General features: G+C 39.1%; 1 protein-coding gene across 1 annotated transcript; it reads right to left on the reverse strand.

Annotated features, from left to right (window-relative positions):
* Nucleotides 1-3129: 3129 nt before the first annotated feature.
* gdf5 (growth differentiation factor 5) lies at nt 3130-7460 on the reverse strand. Its single transcript, XM_003220471.4, has 2 exons — nt 6446-7460; nt 3130-5460 (listed from the first exon to the last, which is right to left on the reverse strand). The coding sequence occupies exons 1-2, from the start codon at nt 7080-7082 to the stop codon at nt 4592-4594; spliced, it is 1506 nt and encodes a 501-aa protein (XP_003220519.1). The 5' UTR covers nt 7083-7460; the 3' UTR covers nt 3130-4591.
* Nucleotides 7461-14306: the final 6846 nt, after the last annotated feature.

The following is a 14306-nucleotide window of genomic DNA, read 5'->3' on the forward strand; positions in this document are numbered from 1 at the left end:
GGCTCTCCATTTATTTATTTATTTATTTATTTGCGACATTTATATACCGCCCTTCTCACCCCGAAGGGGACTCAGGGCGGTTTAGACATGTCATTTTTTTCATGTAAAGTGCGGGGAGTTGGACTTATTTAAATGGTCAGGTAAGTATCCTATTTGTAGAGCATTCAGTTGTAATCACTGATATTTTGGGTCAACATTCTTAGGACCTCATAACATTAAGGATGGGATTCACCATGGCTTGTGGCGAATCCAGTGGGGCCTGACAGGGGACGTGAGGAACCCATCGCCCGCATCACCCGCCTTAACCCTCACTCCATCCCATGGGCAGGAACGTCCGCCACCCGGCTTTCCTGCATTGTTGCCTATGCAACATGGGAAGCCTGTTGTGTTGCTGTGGCAGCGGCTTACCATACGTTCACTTCACTTGTGGCACAGAGCCCTGCCAGAAGTAGACTGAAGTTGTGTGATGGGAGCTGGTGGGCTCTGTACCACAAGTGAAGATGTTGTACGACGGGCGATTTTACCATCTGATGAGACTCTTAGGCACTTCTTCTTTGCAGGATCACAGCTTAGATACATAGAGTAAAACAAGCTAATGCTACACATACACACACATATAATCCTGTTGCAACTTCATAAGGGAGAAGGAGTACAAATATACTTACAGTGATTGTACAAGCAGCAAGGGAGGCTGGAGCAGAAAAATGGCTGAAGGGTGAGGTGGTACCATCCTTTGTCTCTATTTTTCCCTAACAGATATCTAATTTATCTCCGATATGGAAATAACTCAATCTTCTCTCACTCACTCCTTCTCTACCTCTCATTGCACACTCAATAAATTGACTTCCTACATATTTAGTTTCCTTAATATGCCTATCAGTATTACTCACAGTTCCTCTGTGAGATTACTGACCTGTTTGCTCCAGATAGGCTCATGTACCTTTGCAAGCAATGCAAATACAACTATTTGACAGATAAAGAAGCTCCTAGGATTAACCTAATGCCATGGATGCTGCCCATCTCCAATATGTGGAATAAATTGTCTGCAACAGGGAGTTCTACAGCTAAGGCACTGGCTTAAGCACAGCATAAACAAATATTTCTCTCACAGTCAGCTTCCACTCCATCACATATTCTCTTTAAGAAAGAGGGGTATATCCTATGATGTAGGGCACCATAGAAATATTTTAATTAAAAAAATAATTGACAAAAGTGGGAGCTAGACTGTTGCCCATTCACTCCTTCTCCAAATAAGTTGAAGTGTGTCTGCGTACACTCTTTAGTGTGGAATTATATGCTGGAGTTGAATCCAAAATATTCTGCATGCAGAATATCACCTGTCACACCTAGCTAGGGCTCCTCTAATCCTGGTCCCTAGTTCTACCATGCTAAGGCTAGCTGTGGGGGAAATGCTGCTGACCTGTCTGATTTCAGTCTGCTGACATAACTGATTGTTCAGAAGCTCCCTGGTGAAAGCTTGCAAAGACGGTTTAAGCCCTGGTTGTCCTCTCACGTTGCCCCTGCAGTGGTTCTTTTCCAGCCATCAACAGTTATGTGGGCTCCTGCACCCTTTCCCTTGAGGCAGTTCAGTTCTTCTTTTCCCCTTCTTTTTTGCTGAATACTGTAGGGCTAGAGCACAAATGGCTCTGATGGGACACATATGGGCCATACTTTTCCCATTTCTGTTCCAAAACTTATGCAATGTGCATAGCTGTCTTTGTAACATTGCCTAGCCATTCCCTTTACCAGCTTGATAAAGGGGTATTTCCCTCCAAAGATGGGTCTTCTAGTTTTAGATAAGTTGCATATCTTCATTAATTTTACTAAGGCAGCTCTGTATGAGCTATATTTTGTGGAACTATCAATGGGTGCTGTGTTTTCCCTATGTGTGCTGGGATCCCAAACAGTGGTTGTATAGTGCATAATGCAATTTGAAACCTGTCTGTAAAGCAAGTGGGAGTATTACATTCCCTCAAGTCCACTTTTGCTACCCCATACCTTCCTCTAACATGCTTCTGAAAACCAGTTGCGTACCTAAGAAAAACCCTTTTGAAACAAACATTTCCTGGTTGGTTTAAAATGTTTTCCTGTGGTGTATTGCCAATATTCAGCAGCATAGCAATAGTGGGGAATAGACAAATACACTGGAAGTATATCCTCATGAACATAAATTAACTATAGTAGCAGTTTCCACGACAAGTCTCATGAGCATGGTTGAATTTCCAAATATCTATGTCTGTCATTTTAGGACCACTTCTGTATTTTCTGGCTCTGTATTCCCTCCTTGGCTGAGTGATGTAGTTTCAGTAGTATATATTCCATATAGTATGATTGGAGCAAAGGATTGCATTGCATTGTCATAAACCTGACTGATTTCAATTAATCTTATTTCTATATCAGGGTTTGTAAGGAGATTTCTGCATTCTTTGTTTTAGAAGGGGGAGGGTTATGATACCTAAGCACCTGGCTTTAGAAGTGGAAGTATATATAAATGGTACAAACAAAGGACTCGTTAAATTAAAATATTATCATGCAGAAAAAGTTAATGCTCAGTACAACAGAGTTGGTCATGCATAAGGCCACTGATGTCAAAGGGCTTCAGAGCACAATTTTAAGTTGTTGTTTTTTTGGCTTAGGCTTCACATTGCCCAGATATAATACATTGCACAATTACAGTGCATTGTACAATTATAGCTCCATCTTATGGAATCTGAAGACTAGATTAGCTGCCGCTGGTCTGTGATAGAGATTTCCAAATACCACTTCCAGTTTCCCAGAGGATGGAGCCATGGCATTTTAAGTGCTATCAATGTACTGTAACCATGTAGTGCAGTGGTGCTCAACCTCAGATGTTTTGGCCTTCGACTCCTAGAAATCCTAACAGCTGGTAAACTGGCTGGGATTTCTGGGAGTTGTAGGCCAAAACATCTGGGGACCCACAGGTTGAGAACCACTGGTGTAGTGTAAAAGAGACCTTGGAGTAATTCATTATTTTCCCCAAGAAAGCCTTTGCAACTTATTGTCGTGGCACTTTCTCTGTAATATTGTTAGAGTCCTGTTGAAAGAAAATAACTTTGATGTTTGTTATATGCACATCCATATAATGTTCATAAAAACAGCCTGTCTCACTCCTGTTTTCTTTTCTTTTTATTAATTGAACAAAACACTGAAAACAAAATTCTAATAAAATTATATTTATGGTAAGTATGTCATCTAGATACACTTAACACTGTCAAATAATTTACTACATCTTAAGTTGATTTTTCTATGACCATTAGTAGACAGCACAAATTATAAGGAGAATAATAAAACAGACTGAACATACTATTTAAAAGCATGATATTTAAGGCAAATAATATACAATAGAAGAAACAGATTCCCCTGAAGTTCTCTAAATCCATGTATGTGTACAATTTATAGGAAAATCAATATTCTATCAAATATACAGTCTTACGAATTAGTATGAAATGTTGCTTACAACTATTTGTGTAAAATTGATTAGTTTAATCACGGTGTTTTGCAAAGATATCAGGATTATTTTCAAGTACATGTGAAATGAATGCATATGCTGACAATGAACATTGAGGATTAATCCTGTAGAGAGGGATTAACATTATTTAGGCTTTCAAGCAACCACAAGAATTAAAATCACTGTGTAAGGAACCTATTGGCACTGGCTTTACCAATGGTCTTGCAAATTCAAAAGTTAATATGATATGGAAATCTAAATGTCCTTTGAGGAAGATATATTATATTGTCTTGCTAAGAGGTTATCCAGGCATGGACAGATAGGCCACGCTATGAAATTATGGAAAAATTAGAGCATAAATTGATGTCAGAATGATACGATAAGGCTTTTTAAAGCATCCTCCACTTGCGGCCCAAAGAGTGAGGGACAAATAACATCTTATCTTGCCCTGTTGCACTCATCAAAATATCTTAGGCCACCACTAAGTCCAGTAGTAGCAAATCAGTGCTACAATGGGTCCAAAATATACACCTAAAAGCAGTGAATTTTTATTCTGCTTCTTCTGTGAATGTATTCCAGTTTTTCAAAAACATATAGCCTGATCCTTTCAGCTAGTTCACTGGTTACAAGCGCAACCTTGCTACACTTGTGCAATAACATAACCTATGGCTTTGCCACATGACTTGATATGGCATAATTGTGCCAAGATATTTTAGAGCTCTTATGCTGGTAATCACAAACATCTCCAGATATGTCACAGCTATTCAGTGGCACAGAAATGGGTTGACAAGGCGCACAGTGGAAGAATAACTGAGAATGTGACTGGTCATAATGTCACTATGCATAGAGGCATTTCCGCCACCACAGAGTCCAAAGAGCTAGGCAATCCTTCATGCCCAAGGTTTGGTGGTTTCCTTGCAGAGGTTGCAGCTGAGAGGCTGCATAGAAAATAGACGTGCATAACTTGCCAGCATTAAAATACAACTATAGCTATTGTCAGTGCAGCCCCCTTTGGGTGATAATACAGTGCTGATCCATAGAATTGGAGTTTTCAAGCTTCATTTATTAAAATCAGCCGCTGGGAAAAGCTTTGTATAGAGAGCCACATGAAAGGCTGTGCTGCTACCTACAGCCACATGACTCCACTACCATGTCTTCATATTGTTTGTAGACCACATTATTGGCAGAGTCAATAAACAGAATGCTAATGGGACTCAACCTTGTTGGCACACAACAAGTTGGAGGTGTTGACTCTGGATCCATAGAGTTCATTAATGTTTGGATAACAGCATGATTGGTCGGTTCTAGATGAGACCGAAGAGGGAATTCACAGAGTCCTTCACAATGATAAGCTTCATACTCAAGAGGTGCTATTATCCAGTCATCCCATCCCATATCTTTAAAATTTACGTGCAGTGCTTTTTTGCTGCATCTTGCCTTCAGATTCTTGTTGGGCCTCTTTCCTTGTCGAGTTGCTAGAGGAGCTCTTCTCTTTCTTCTTTGATTGAATAGGTATTCATAAACAGTTTTGTCATCCTGGCCAGATCTGGCTTTTATTTCATTGAAGAACAAGTCTCTTTTCTTTGTCCTACCAAATACTAAAAACAGAGCCTTTTCATTGACTTGCCTCCCTGTTCTATTAAACCCCACAGTCCTTAAATCAACAGGCCTCCCCCTTTCAAAAGCTTCCAGTTCAAAACACAAGTTAGCAGAGTTTTTAAAATTCCTAAAAAGTTTCCAAATGTCAAAAACTTCCCATTTTGCAGTATCTAAGATATTGACAGTCCGAGAGTCCAAGAGGATGGATGCTTGCCGGTTTGTGGAGCAACTGAAAAGTTTCACTTGGCATGTTTTCCCATGAGGATGAGGCTTCCAGGTATCTGAAGGTTTTTTTCTCAAAATACGAAGTTCTGCTCCTAGTAAGCCATCTTTTTCTAAAGCACTGATATCAAACATATATTTCTGCTTTTTAACAGTGGGAGCTCGGTCATCTAAAGAGAGAAGAAGGAAGACATTCATGTATCTTAGACAGAAATTTGTATTTAGTTTTCAGCTTTTTAAAACAACATACAATGTTTACAATTAATTTGAAATGATACATTAGATCTGTTAGGAGTTAGAAGTTTACATACTTCCAAACCTTTTACAGTGAAAATGAATGCATGAAACAGTGATGGATGAAAGCTACTTTCCATAACCATAGTTATATACAGCATACCTTTCAGTGGCACTTATGTGGAAGCCCTGTGCACTCAGCACTTGATTTAGAGCTTGGAAAATGTGCTTTGCTAGTCTATACCATTATATTGACTGGCTGGGAAATTTTGAAAGTTCTGCTTCAGAAAAAACTAAAGTATTGAAGCTCTGATATAGGTTACTTAGACTCTGTGAAGGTCTAAAAATATAGATGGTCTCATAAATTCCTCTACCAGTCCTATCATCCCTAAAAGAGTAAATCACGTGTATATTTACCAAAGTATATTTAATTGAGTTTCTTCCCCCCCACCCCCGAAAATTTAGAGGTGGTCTGATTCCAGTTCTTCTTAAATATACCTTTATAATTCAAAGCTTGAATAGATATTGATTGATCTGGTCTTGCTGCTGCAGAAATAATTGTTTAGCTCCAGACTTAAGAGTTGGAACCATTGAAAGTTCATTTTGACTTAAGTCCCACTGCTGATGCATCTGGATGCATTCTGTCACCATCACATGTTTTTCAATCTATGCTCCACGTGAGATATAGTGATTTTTAATCCTTTTAACAAATACCGTTAAAATTACTAGGAGTATACAGTAACAGCATAAACATTCTACAAAATCACAGCTCTGATGCTCAAAATGCTCTTTAAATCTGCACTGTAAACAGGAAAATGTGTGCAATCAACTAGTTTGACATCTTTCCATAAATACAGAAAAGGAAGCATTCATATTTAACAAATACACATGAATACATCTTCAAGCATTAGCTTTTCTTACCTTGTCCCTTGTCAATGAAGCTTGTGATTGTATTGGCAAGTCCAGTCTCCAGTTTCACACTTCCGTTCACACCTTTTCTTTCCGCATCAGAAAGAGTCCTGTATAAGGAAAGCATGTATTCGTGTGGTGTGATAGCAGGATGTCTTAATGCCTCTTTAGATTCTCTTTGAGCAATAGAGTCTTTAGGCTTTTTGGCTTTATAAGAGCTGGCATCAGAATTCCCTGTGCCAGTTTTCTTCAGTGGGGCTTTGGGGCCAAAGTTTTGAACCTTTGGACTCACTGTTCTCACTCCAGTTTGCCTGTTTGAAGAATGTCCTCCTACCTTTTTGTCTGTGCTCCCTGCTTTAGGGAGAGCTTTCTTTGAGTCATCAGTTTTTGCCAAGAGAGTTCCAGCTTGAGCAGTGTTGGTTTTTGTCCTTGGCTTTGAATTCCCAGTGCTATATCCATGGCTTCCCGTTCTAAAGGTACCTGCCCTTGGCAAAGGGGTCCTCTCTTTTCCATCTACTTTTGATACGGCTAATTTAGCTCCTGGATTCCCTTGACTTGCTTCAGCAGGACTCAGCACTAAAGAGATGAGAACAAGGTAAAACCAACCAAAGTACCAAAGCAGTAAAGTAAGAAAGTGAAGGATTTTCATCCTCTGGTCTTCCTTTGAATGCCTCCAAAGAAAAATTCAGAAAAGATTCCTCCAGTTTGGCAGAAGAAAACATGAAAGAAATTGAAAACCAAAGTCAGCAGAAAAAGCTTTATTTTCAGCTTAAAACACTTTAAATCTACTTGTCCAATATTTGTATCCAGTCCCATAGTGGAGATGTTAATTTATTCCGTTCAGTCTTCTCCTGGTTTCTGCTCACAGCCTGTTCTTGAAAAGAGAAAGTTTACTACCCCCCTTTCTTCTGTAAAAGTGACTAAAAACTTGAAGGACTCTTGTTTAAATCGGAGAGGTTTTTTTTTCCAAGAAGGAAGAATGGCGTAATGCTGCCTCTGTGTTAAAAGGTTTTTAAAAAAGTTTTGAATCCCTTCCAGTGAAAATATTTCACACACAGAAACCTGCAGGTGCTCAGAAATCTTTTACAAACCTGAACTCAGGAATTGGAAGCGGAATTCCAACAAAAACCTATTTAATTACTCTCTGATGTCATGCTGTCTAAACTAATTTAAGTGTGATATATTTCTTTTAAAAAGTCTTCTTTGCCCTTTCCATTAGCATGAGTCATACCCTGCTTCATGTAAAATAACTCTATAGGACCAAAACTCTACAGAATATGTGATTTAAAGTGGCAACGTGTTGCTTATTTTAGCCTTAAATGAACTTCTCATTTGAAACAAGACAGAGGCACATCAGATAAAACCGTACAAGCTTTTAGCAAGATCATTTCAAAATAACAATATTTATCTCTATAAATAATATCTAATTCACAGAGCTGTTTTTTATAAAGTTCTGAACACACAATCTGATCTTTTATCAGCAGCAATTTCATTCTGTCGGTTGGTGATGACAGCACAGAAGAGAACAAGAGTATTAACAAAATGTAGTCATCCCTGCTAAGTATTTTAAAACATTAATTATGACACACTGAAACAAGAAAAAAATCTGATGCATTTCCAGGGAACACATTGTATATTCTGTTATATTAATACTGGTTTACTTTGGCAGTTCATAGATATTAATTGTTAGGCAGCAACATTTCTTCCAGGAATATGGACTTTCTATACAGTGTAAGAATTAAGATATCTCAACCACCACATGCTGGAGCTAAATCCTATTCTCTCAAATAACTTGAATACAAATGTGATTTTTGGTTTAAAGGCTTATCACTCATTCCAGTTATTGACCACTGAATAATGGGATGGAGTGCATGGACCAAGTGAGGGAGGGATAGCAATTCCTTGAAGTAAGAGAAAGAAGAGGAAAGGAAGGAAGGGGTGGTGAGGTGTGTAATGAGCAAGAGAGAGAGGAGAAGGTGACACAAGGTGTCAGGGAAGGTGATGTGGTGGCATAAAGAGGAAAGGGAAGGTGGAAAGTGCAATGCCTGAGTGTAAGGAGCGGATAAGGAAGGAGTGGCAACAGCAGTAGGCAAGGGCCAGAGAAATGAATGGGACAAGGTAGGTGCCAAAAAGGGAGAAAATTAAGATAACAGTAGCTCAGGTTCCAAGGAAGAGTATCACTCCTGGTACTCTCTGCCTTTGGTAGCCAACTTATGAGTGCTTCCTGGAGGAAAGCAGAATTCGAGAAAAGGCCAGAGGTGAGGATGGCTAGATGGATAGACAGGCAGAAGCTTACTGCGATAGATTATTTTGACTTCTGAGATGTTGGAGAAACAGATTCAAATGTGGAAGGACTAACTCCACTTTTCTTTAATGTAGGCAGCAGATGTAGTTTGCCACTAGGATCACCATTTCAGGATCATCCCAAAAACACAAGTCTATAGGCCAAAATCTGGGACCTAGAAATGGTCCTTGGTGATGTCAAGCATTATGCATTAGGCACCAATCAGAATTACTCACACTATATTTTCCTGATTAGAAATCAAGACAGCAAACTTTGCTAAAGGGGTTGTCATTAAATCAACGTGAAATTAGGGGGTTATTACTTCTCATTCACCTAGGAGGCCAGGACAAGGAACATTTAATCTAGTTTACTTGTCTGTAGCCAGAAAATGGATGCAGAATGGAGGATGAATCTTGGTGTCAGGAGGAATGGTGGGAGCTAACTAAATACATAGACCCTCCTGAAGGGTGTTTGCAAGATGCAGCAAGAACTCAATTTTTGTTGTTGTTGTTTATTCATTCAGTCACTTCTGACTCTTCATGATGACCAGCCCACGCCAGAGCTCCCTGTCAGCCGTCGCCACCCTCAGCTCCTTCAAGGTCAAGCCAGTCACTTCAAGGACACCATCCATCCATTTGCCCTTGGTCGGCCCCTCCTCATCACATCTGGGGCTAGTTGAACATCCTCTGTTCCTCCCCAGTAGCATTTTGACCATCTTCTGGTGGTATATTGACATATCTCTTGTTGTACCAATCCATTTAGTTTTCATGGCAAGAATATTGGGGTGGGTTGCCATTACCTTCCCTTGGGATTGCATTTAATCTGACCTCTCTGCCATGACCTTCCTGTCTTGGGTATCCCTTCACGGTTTTGTTCATGGCATCATTGAGGTTCCCAAGCACCAGCACCACAACAAGGTAAAGATCCTTTAAGCCTTACAAATTCTAGGAAGCTGCAACTCTACTATCTAAGATGGAAATTTGCACACAGCCCTTTCTTCTAGTCTGGTGCTGAGTTCACCAAAACTATAGAATCTGTACCCTTGTGTCCTGCTTGGAAATAACTGATGAAAATTTGAGGCTTAGGGTCAGACCTTGAGATTTGACGACCCTATTTGTCATACCAGATTAATATTTTGTTTGATTCTTTTTAATGAAACCAAATACTTTCTGAGTTTCATAGTGTAACTCTGTTGGAGCAAAACAGTAGTGTCCAGTTGCAAGCTTTAAGAAGTTTTATTTGACATAAAGCTTTTGTAAACTGTAGCCCATTTCAACAAATTCATGAAGTGTTGTCTCAGCTGACAGATGATTACACACATTGTTGGATGGGAGCAGGTCATTAAGTGAGGTGAGAGGAAACTGAAATATTAAAAGTACAAACATTAACTGGTAATTAATCACGAATAGCTGGGTGATGGCAAAGAACTCTTACCATAGATAAACTGATTAGTTCATATATTGTGAGGAAACAGGGAATAGGAAAAGAAAGTTAAATTATATTCTATTCTAGTTGAAAAAAATATGATTTGCATCTCTGAAGAAAAACACACCCTGCCTTTTTCCTCCTGCAATTGTTTTTTCTTACTTTCCTTTTCAATTCTTTCTGTGAATCAGATAGCAGTCAGTCTCAATTACTTTCTGTGATATGTTTGTACCTTTTTGTCATTAATAGAAATAATTATGGCAAAAAACCACAATGATCAAGAAGGGTCATGCATGATATCACCATTATCATTATTTGAAAACTAGAATGCAAATTAGTAGTGTAAACTGTGAACATACAGACATGCACATATATATAAGCATAGACGAGCAGGTAAATATATGCATAGTGTAGAAAAATATTTGGCTAGTGCATTGGTACAGAAACAGAAAACCCTATCAATAAGCTGGCATGTGGAGAAGCCCATTGTTACATATTTAACAGTGATGAAGACCCATATTTAAATATATGCAGTTAGCCAAAAACCATTATTTGTCTTCATACCTCCACTAATGGATTAGGGTTTGTGAATATATCCCAGTTCAGCGGTTTCCACACCCATTAAAAGTGTTCTGTTCAAGAACTGCACCTTGGAGGTCTGGGATGGAATGACCAACAATGTTGAAATATTCTTCCACCATTTTCTTGGTACAGTATTTCCATTTCTAATATCAGAATAAAAGAGATGAGTTGTGGCGGGTGTGTGTGTGTGTGACAATTGCTTATACTGTGTTCTGGATATTTCTAATGCTTCCAAGTTGGGATCGTGGAAAATTGCTGTGCAAATAACCTTCACTGTGCTCATAGGTGACTTCACACACAGAGGCAAACTCGAAAATGTGTAAATGCTTTGCCTAATTGTGCAATTTAAAAAAGTATTTTCTGACTTTCAACAGCTCACTTCCTTTGTGTTTTTCTTTCTATTCTGGTTTCATATTCCAGAAACGGGTCTATCAATATACTAAAGTTTCCCCCAGACCTTCTTGGAGAGGTGAATAAATTACAATAACTGTAGGTAGATATGTCATTGGATGCACCAACTATTGGTAGGAATTTAATAATTATGAGTCATATGAACTTTAAGTTCCTTAGTCCTGCAATATTAACATCATTTAGCTATATCTGCATATCTGAATTTGTTTCAGGTGTGTTCCATTCCATTGTTGTATTCTATATTTTAACACACTGTACAGAGCCTAGAGAACTTTTGTTAATGGTGGTTTTAAAGTGCAACGAATATATAAGTAACATAGTATTCTCTCTTTTGCATGCGTACACAAATATAAAGAATAAGAATATTTCAGAAAATGTCCTTGTTTCTAGAAACAAGACATTATTTTAAATTGTGTGTGTGTGTGTATGTGTCTGTGTCTGTGTCTGTGATTTTATTCCTTACATTTTAAGGCTTAGATGTTTTTCCCTTGCAAGAAATTGATGTTGACCATAATCAGAAGCTGAAATGTTTAAAAGAATATACATCAAGCACTAATTTTCTTACTAACAGTACTTCAACAGCATGAGCAACCAGCATGATTTCCATTGTACAAACAGAGCCTGCAGTCCTCAAACCACTAATGAGCTATATAGCTTTTTGTGCTGACACAGCAATTTAAAGACTGAGCAATTTTACAGAAATTAAAGTGAAGGAAGTTTCTGCAGTTTGACAAAGAACGCTGTGAGCAGAGCTCACTTACACCGATGCCCCCAAACCATGAATTTCCCCAGAGAAAAGACTATATCCAGCCATTCAGGATTATGATAGTCACTGTCATCACAATAAATATGAAAATAAGTATATATATCTCTCTCTTTACTGCATGAATGTGCACATATATAAAGAATATATCTACAATTAAGCAACAAGGAGAGCACCACAAAATGTGAGAGAAGCAGAGGTGACAGAAAGAGGGAAGAGAAGTGACAACAAGGTTGAGAGCAACAACAAAAATAAGTACAACTCTGCCTTATGCATGAGACCTAGCAGTTTTGTGTTGAAATCTATGTTGAATCTTTTGGGGGAGGATTTTAAAGGGAGATTAAAGTCTGCACATTGCATAGGAGAAGAGATTATAAAATCACACAATCTAGAATCATAGAATCATAGAATCGTAGAGTTGGAAGAGACCTCATGGGCCATCCAGTCCAACCCCCTGCCAAGAAGCAGGAAATCTTCTCAATCTTCTCCTTCTAACTAAATACAATAAATTCCATCCACCATTCCTCATGGAATACTTTGTCCTGTTCTAGTCACCAAAGTTTAAGAAAGAGGTTGGCAAGTTGCAATGTATCTAGAGGCGGGCAACTAAGATAGCAAGAGATTTGAAAGTGAGAAATTATTTAGGAGCATACCTCACACTAACCTCTATTGTCACCATCCTGTGGGATAGTGGCCATGCACATCATGATGGGTGACATTGCACAGCTGCTGGTATAATGCAAGTGCATAGTACGACTTGAAGGCACACTGCTACTACTATTAATACAGCCAGTCCCCAAGTTATGAACAAGATAGGTTCTGTAGATTTGTTCTTAAGCTGAATTTATTTGTAAGTCGGAACAGATAAGTGTAACTCTGTGAAGAAGTGTATAATTGTATTTTGTTTATAGATGATATGTGTATTTGATTTTGTTTAAACAGCCAGGTTTGGCTAAGTTAAAATGGTGAGTATTTAAGTTGACAATATGTATGGGGGAAGGTAGCCATCTTAGAGTGCTAGAACAGGTTACCATAGCAACAGGGGCGGAGCCAACCGCCGCCTGGAAAGGAAAAGGGGGAATATTTCAAAACCCAGCAGTTGGTGATTCTCTAGTCACAGGGAAGGATCTGATTCTTGTGTGGAGAATCAGGCTGGCTTAAATAGAGAGATTTGAGTCAGATTTAGGTTAGACCAGACTAGGCAAGTTAGGTGATTTGTCTAGGGTCAGTTGTAGAGTCTGTGGATTAGGGAACATTAATCCCAGGGGATCCAGTAGGATCAGGGTTTAGTGTAATCCAGAGAAAGAAGTATTTTGAAAGTTTAACCACCTTATAACTGTTTGTAACCATTAAGCGAAGTGCCTTTACCAAGTTATCTGAAACCATCAAGCTCTGTACCTGCAATAAACTTGTTTTGATTTTATTCTAATTAAGCCTCTGTCATACTCTCATATTAAATTAAGTAACATCAACACCTGAAGTGGAACAAATAGAGAAAGCTTATAAGAACCAGTACCATCTGCCTGACGTCTCCATTGGTGGCAGCGAAGAAGATAATCAAACAAATCATTAATTAACATCATCTCTCATAAAACATCTTTATTAAGTGGTGGTATCTGTGCGTGTGCGTGTGTGAGATTAAAAAGGGTTCCATCTCTGACACACATTCCTGTCAGACACCTCACCCTCACCTCTGTACATATTGGTGGCAAAGCTGAGAGGATTCTAAAAGGGATTCCATTCCTCTGCCACATAAGTTCCTTACATAAATTGGTGGCAGCGGTGGGATTCAAAGGGGGATTCCATCCTCTGCCACATCAAGTCTCCACATTAATTGGTGGCAGCGGTGGGATTCTAAAAGAGATTCCATTTCCTGCCACCTCAGCTCCTCACATAAATTGGTGGCAGCGGTGGGATTCAAAGGGGATTCCATCCTCTGTCACCTCAGTTCCCCACAAACTCCATCCAAATATATACATGCTTTCTGACAGTGGGAACTGCACCAGCATTACTAATATGGAACAGATGTCAATGTCAATGGGAGATAGCAGTGGTCCAAGCATGTGAGCCCAGGTGAATATCTATGACTGTGTGCATGCATTTGGAAAAACAAAGATCAGCTGCAAAATAAGCCATACGACCTGTTTGTTAACCCCTGCGAATATATTAATGTATACCTGCATAATGGGGGCGGGGGAGGACATTGCCACAGCTGTGTGGACTAGCCAATAAAGCCAACATATGATCACAGTTGGAGGGCACAGTATGCCCTCTTAATCCAGCTTGGCTCCATATGGTGGCCCAATGTGGCTCTTCTTCTCAATTGCAATTTGGATTAAAAAGGACACCTGCTGCTCTAAAAGAGAGAAAATAGAACAAGAATAATCCCTGCTGGAAGGGATAGAGCT

The sequence above is a fragment of the Anolis carolinensis genome, chromosome 4 (genome assembly GCF_035594765.1).
Source record: "Anolis carolinensis isolate JA03-04 chromosome 4, rAnoCar3.1.pri, whole genome shotgun sequence".
Taxonomy (NCBI): Eukaryota; Metazoa; Chordata; class Lepidosauria; order Squamata; family Dactyloidae; genus Anolis; species Anolis carolinensis.

Bases quoted from the DNA above. Each gene is read 5' to 3' on its own strand.
- gdf5 (XM_003220471.4), bottom strand. From the start codon at position 7,082: ATGAAAATCCTTCACTTTCTTACTTTACTGCTTTGGTACTTTGGTTGG. The intron at 5,461-6,445 runs GTAAGAAAAGCT...TTCTCTCTTTAG, and splicing joins CTTCATTGACAAGGGACAAG to ATGACCGAGCTCCCACTGTT.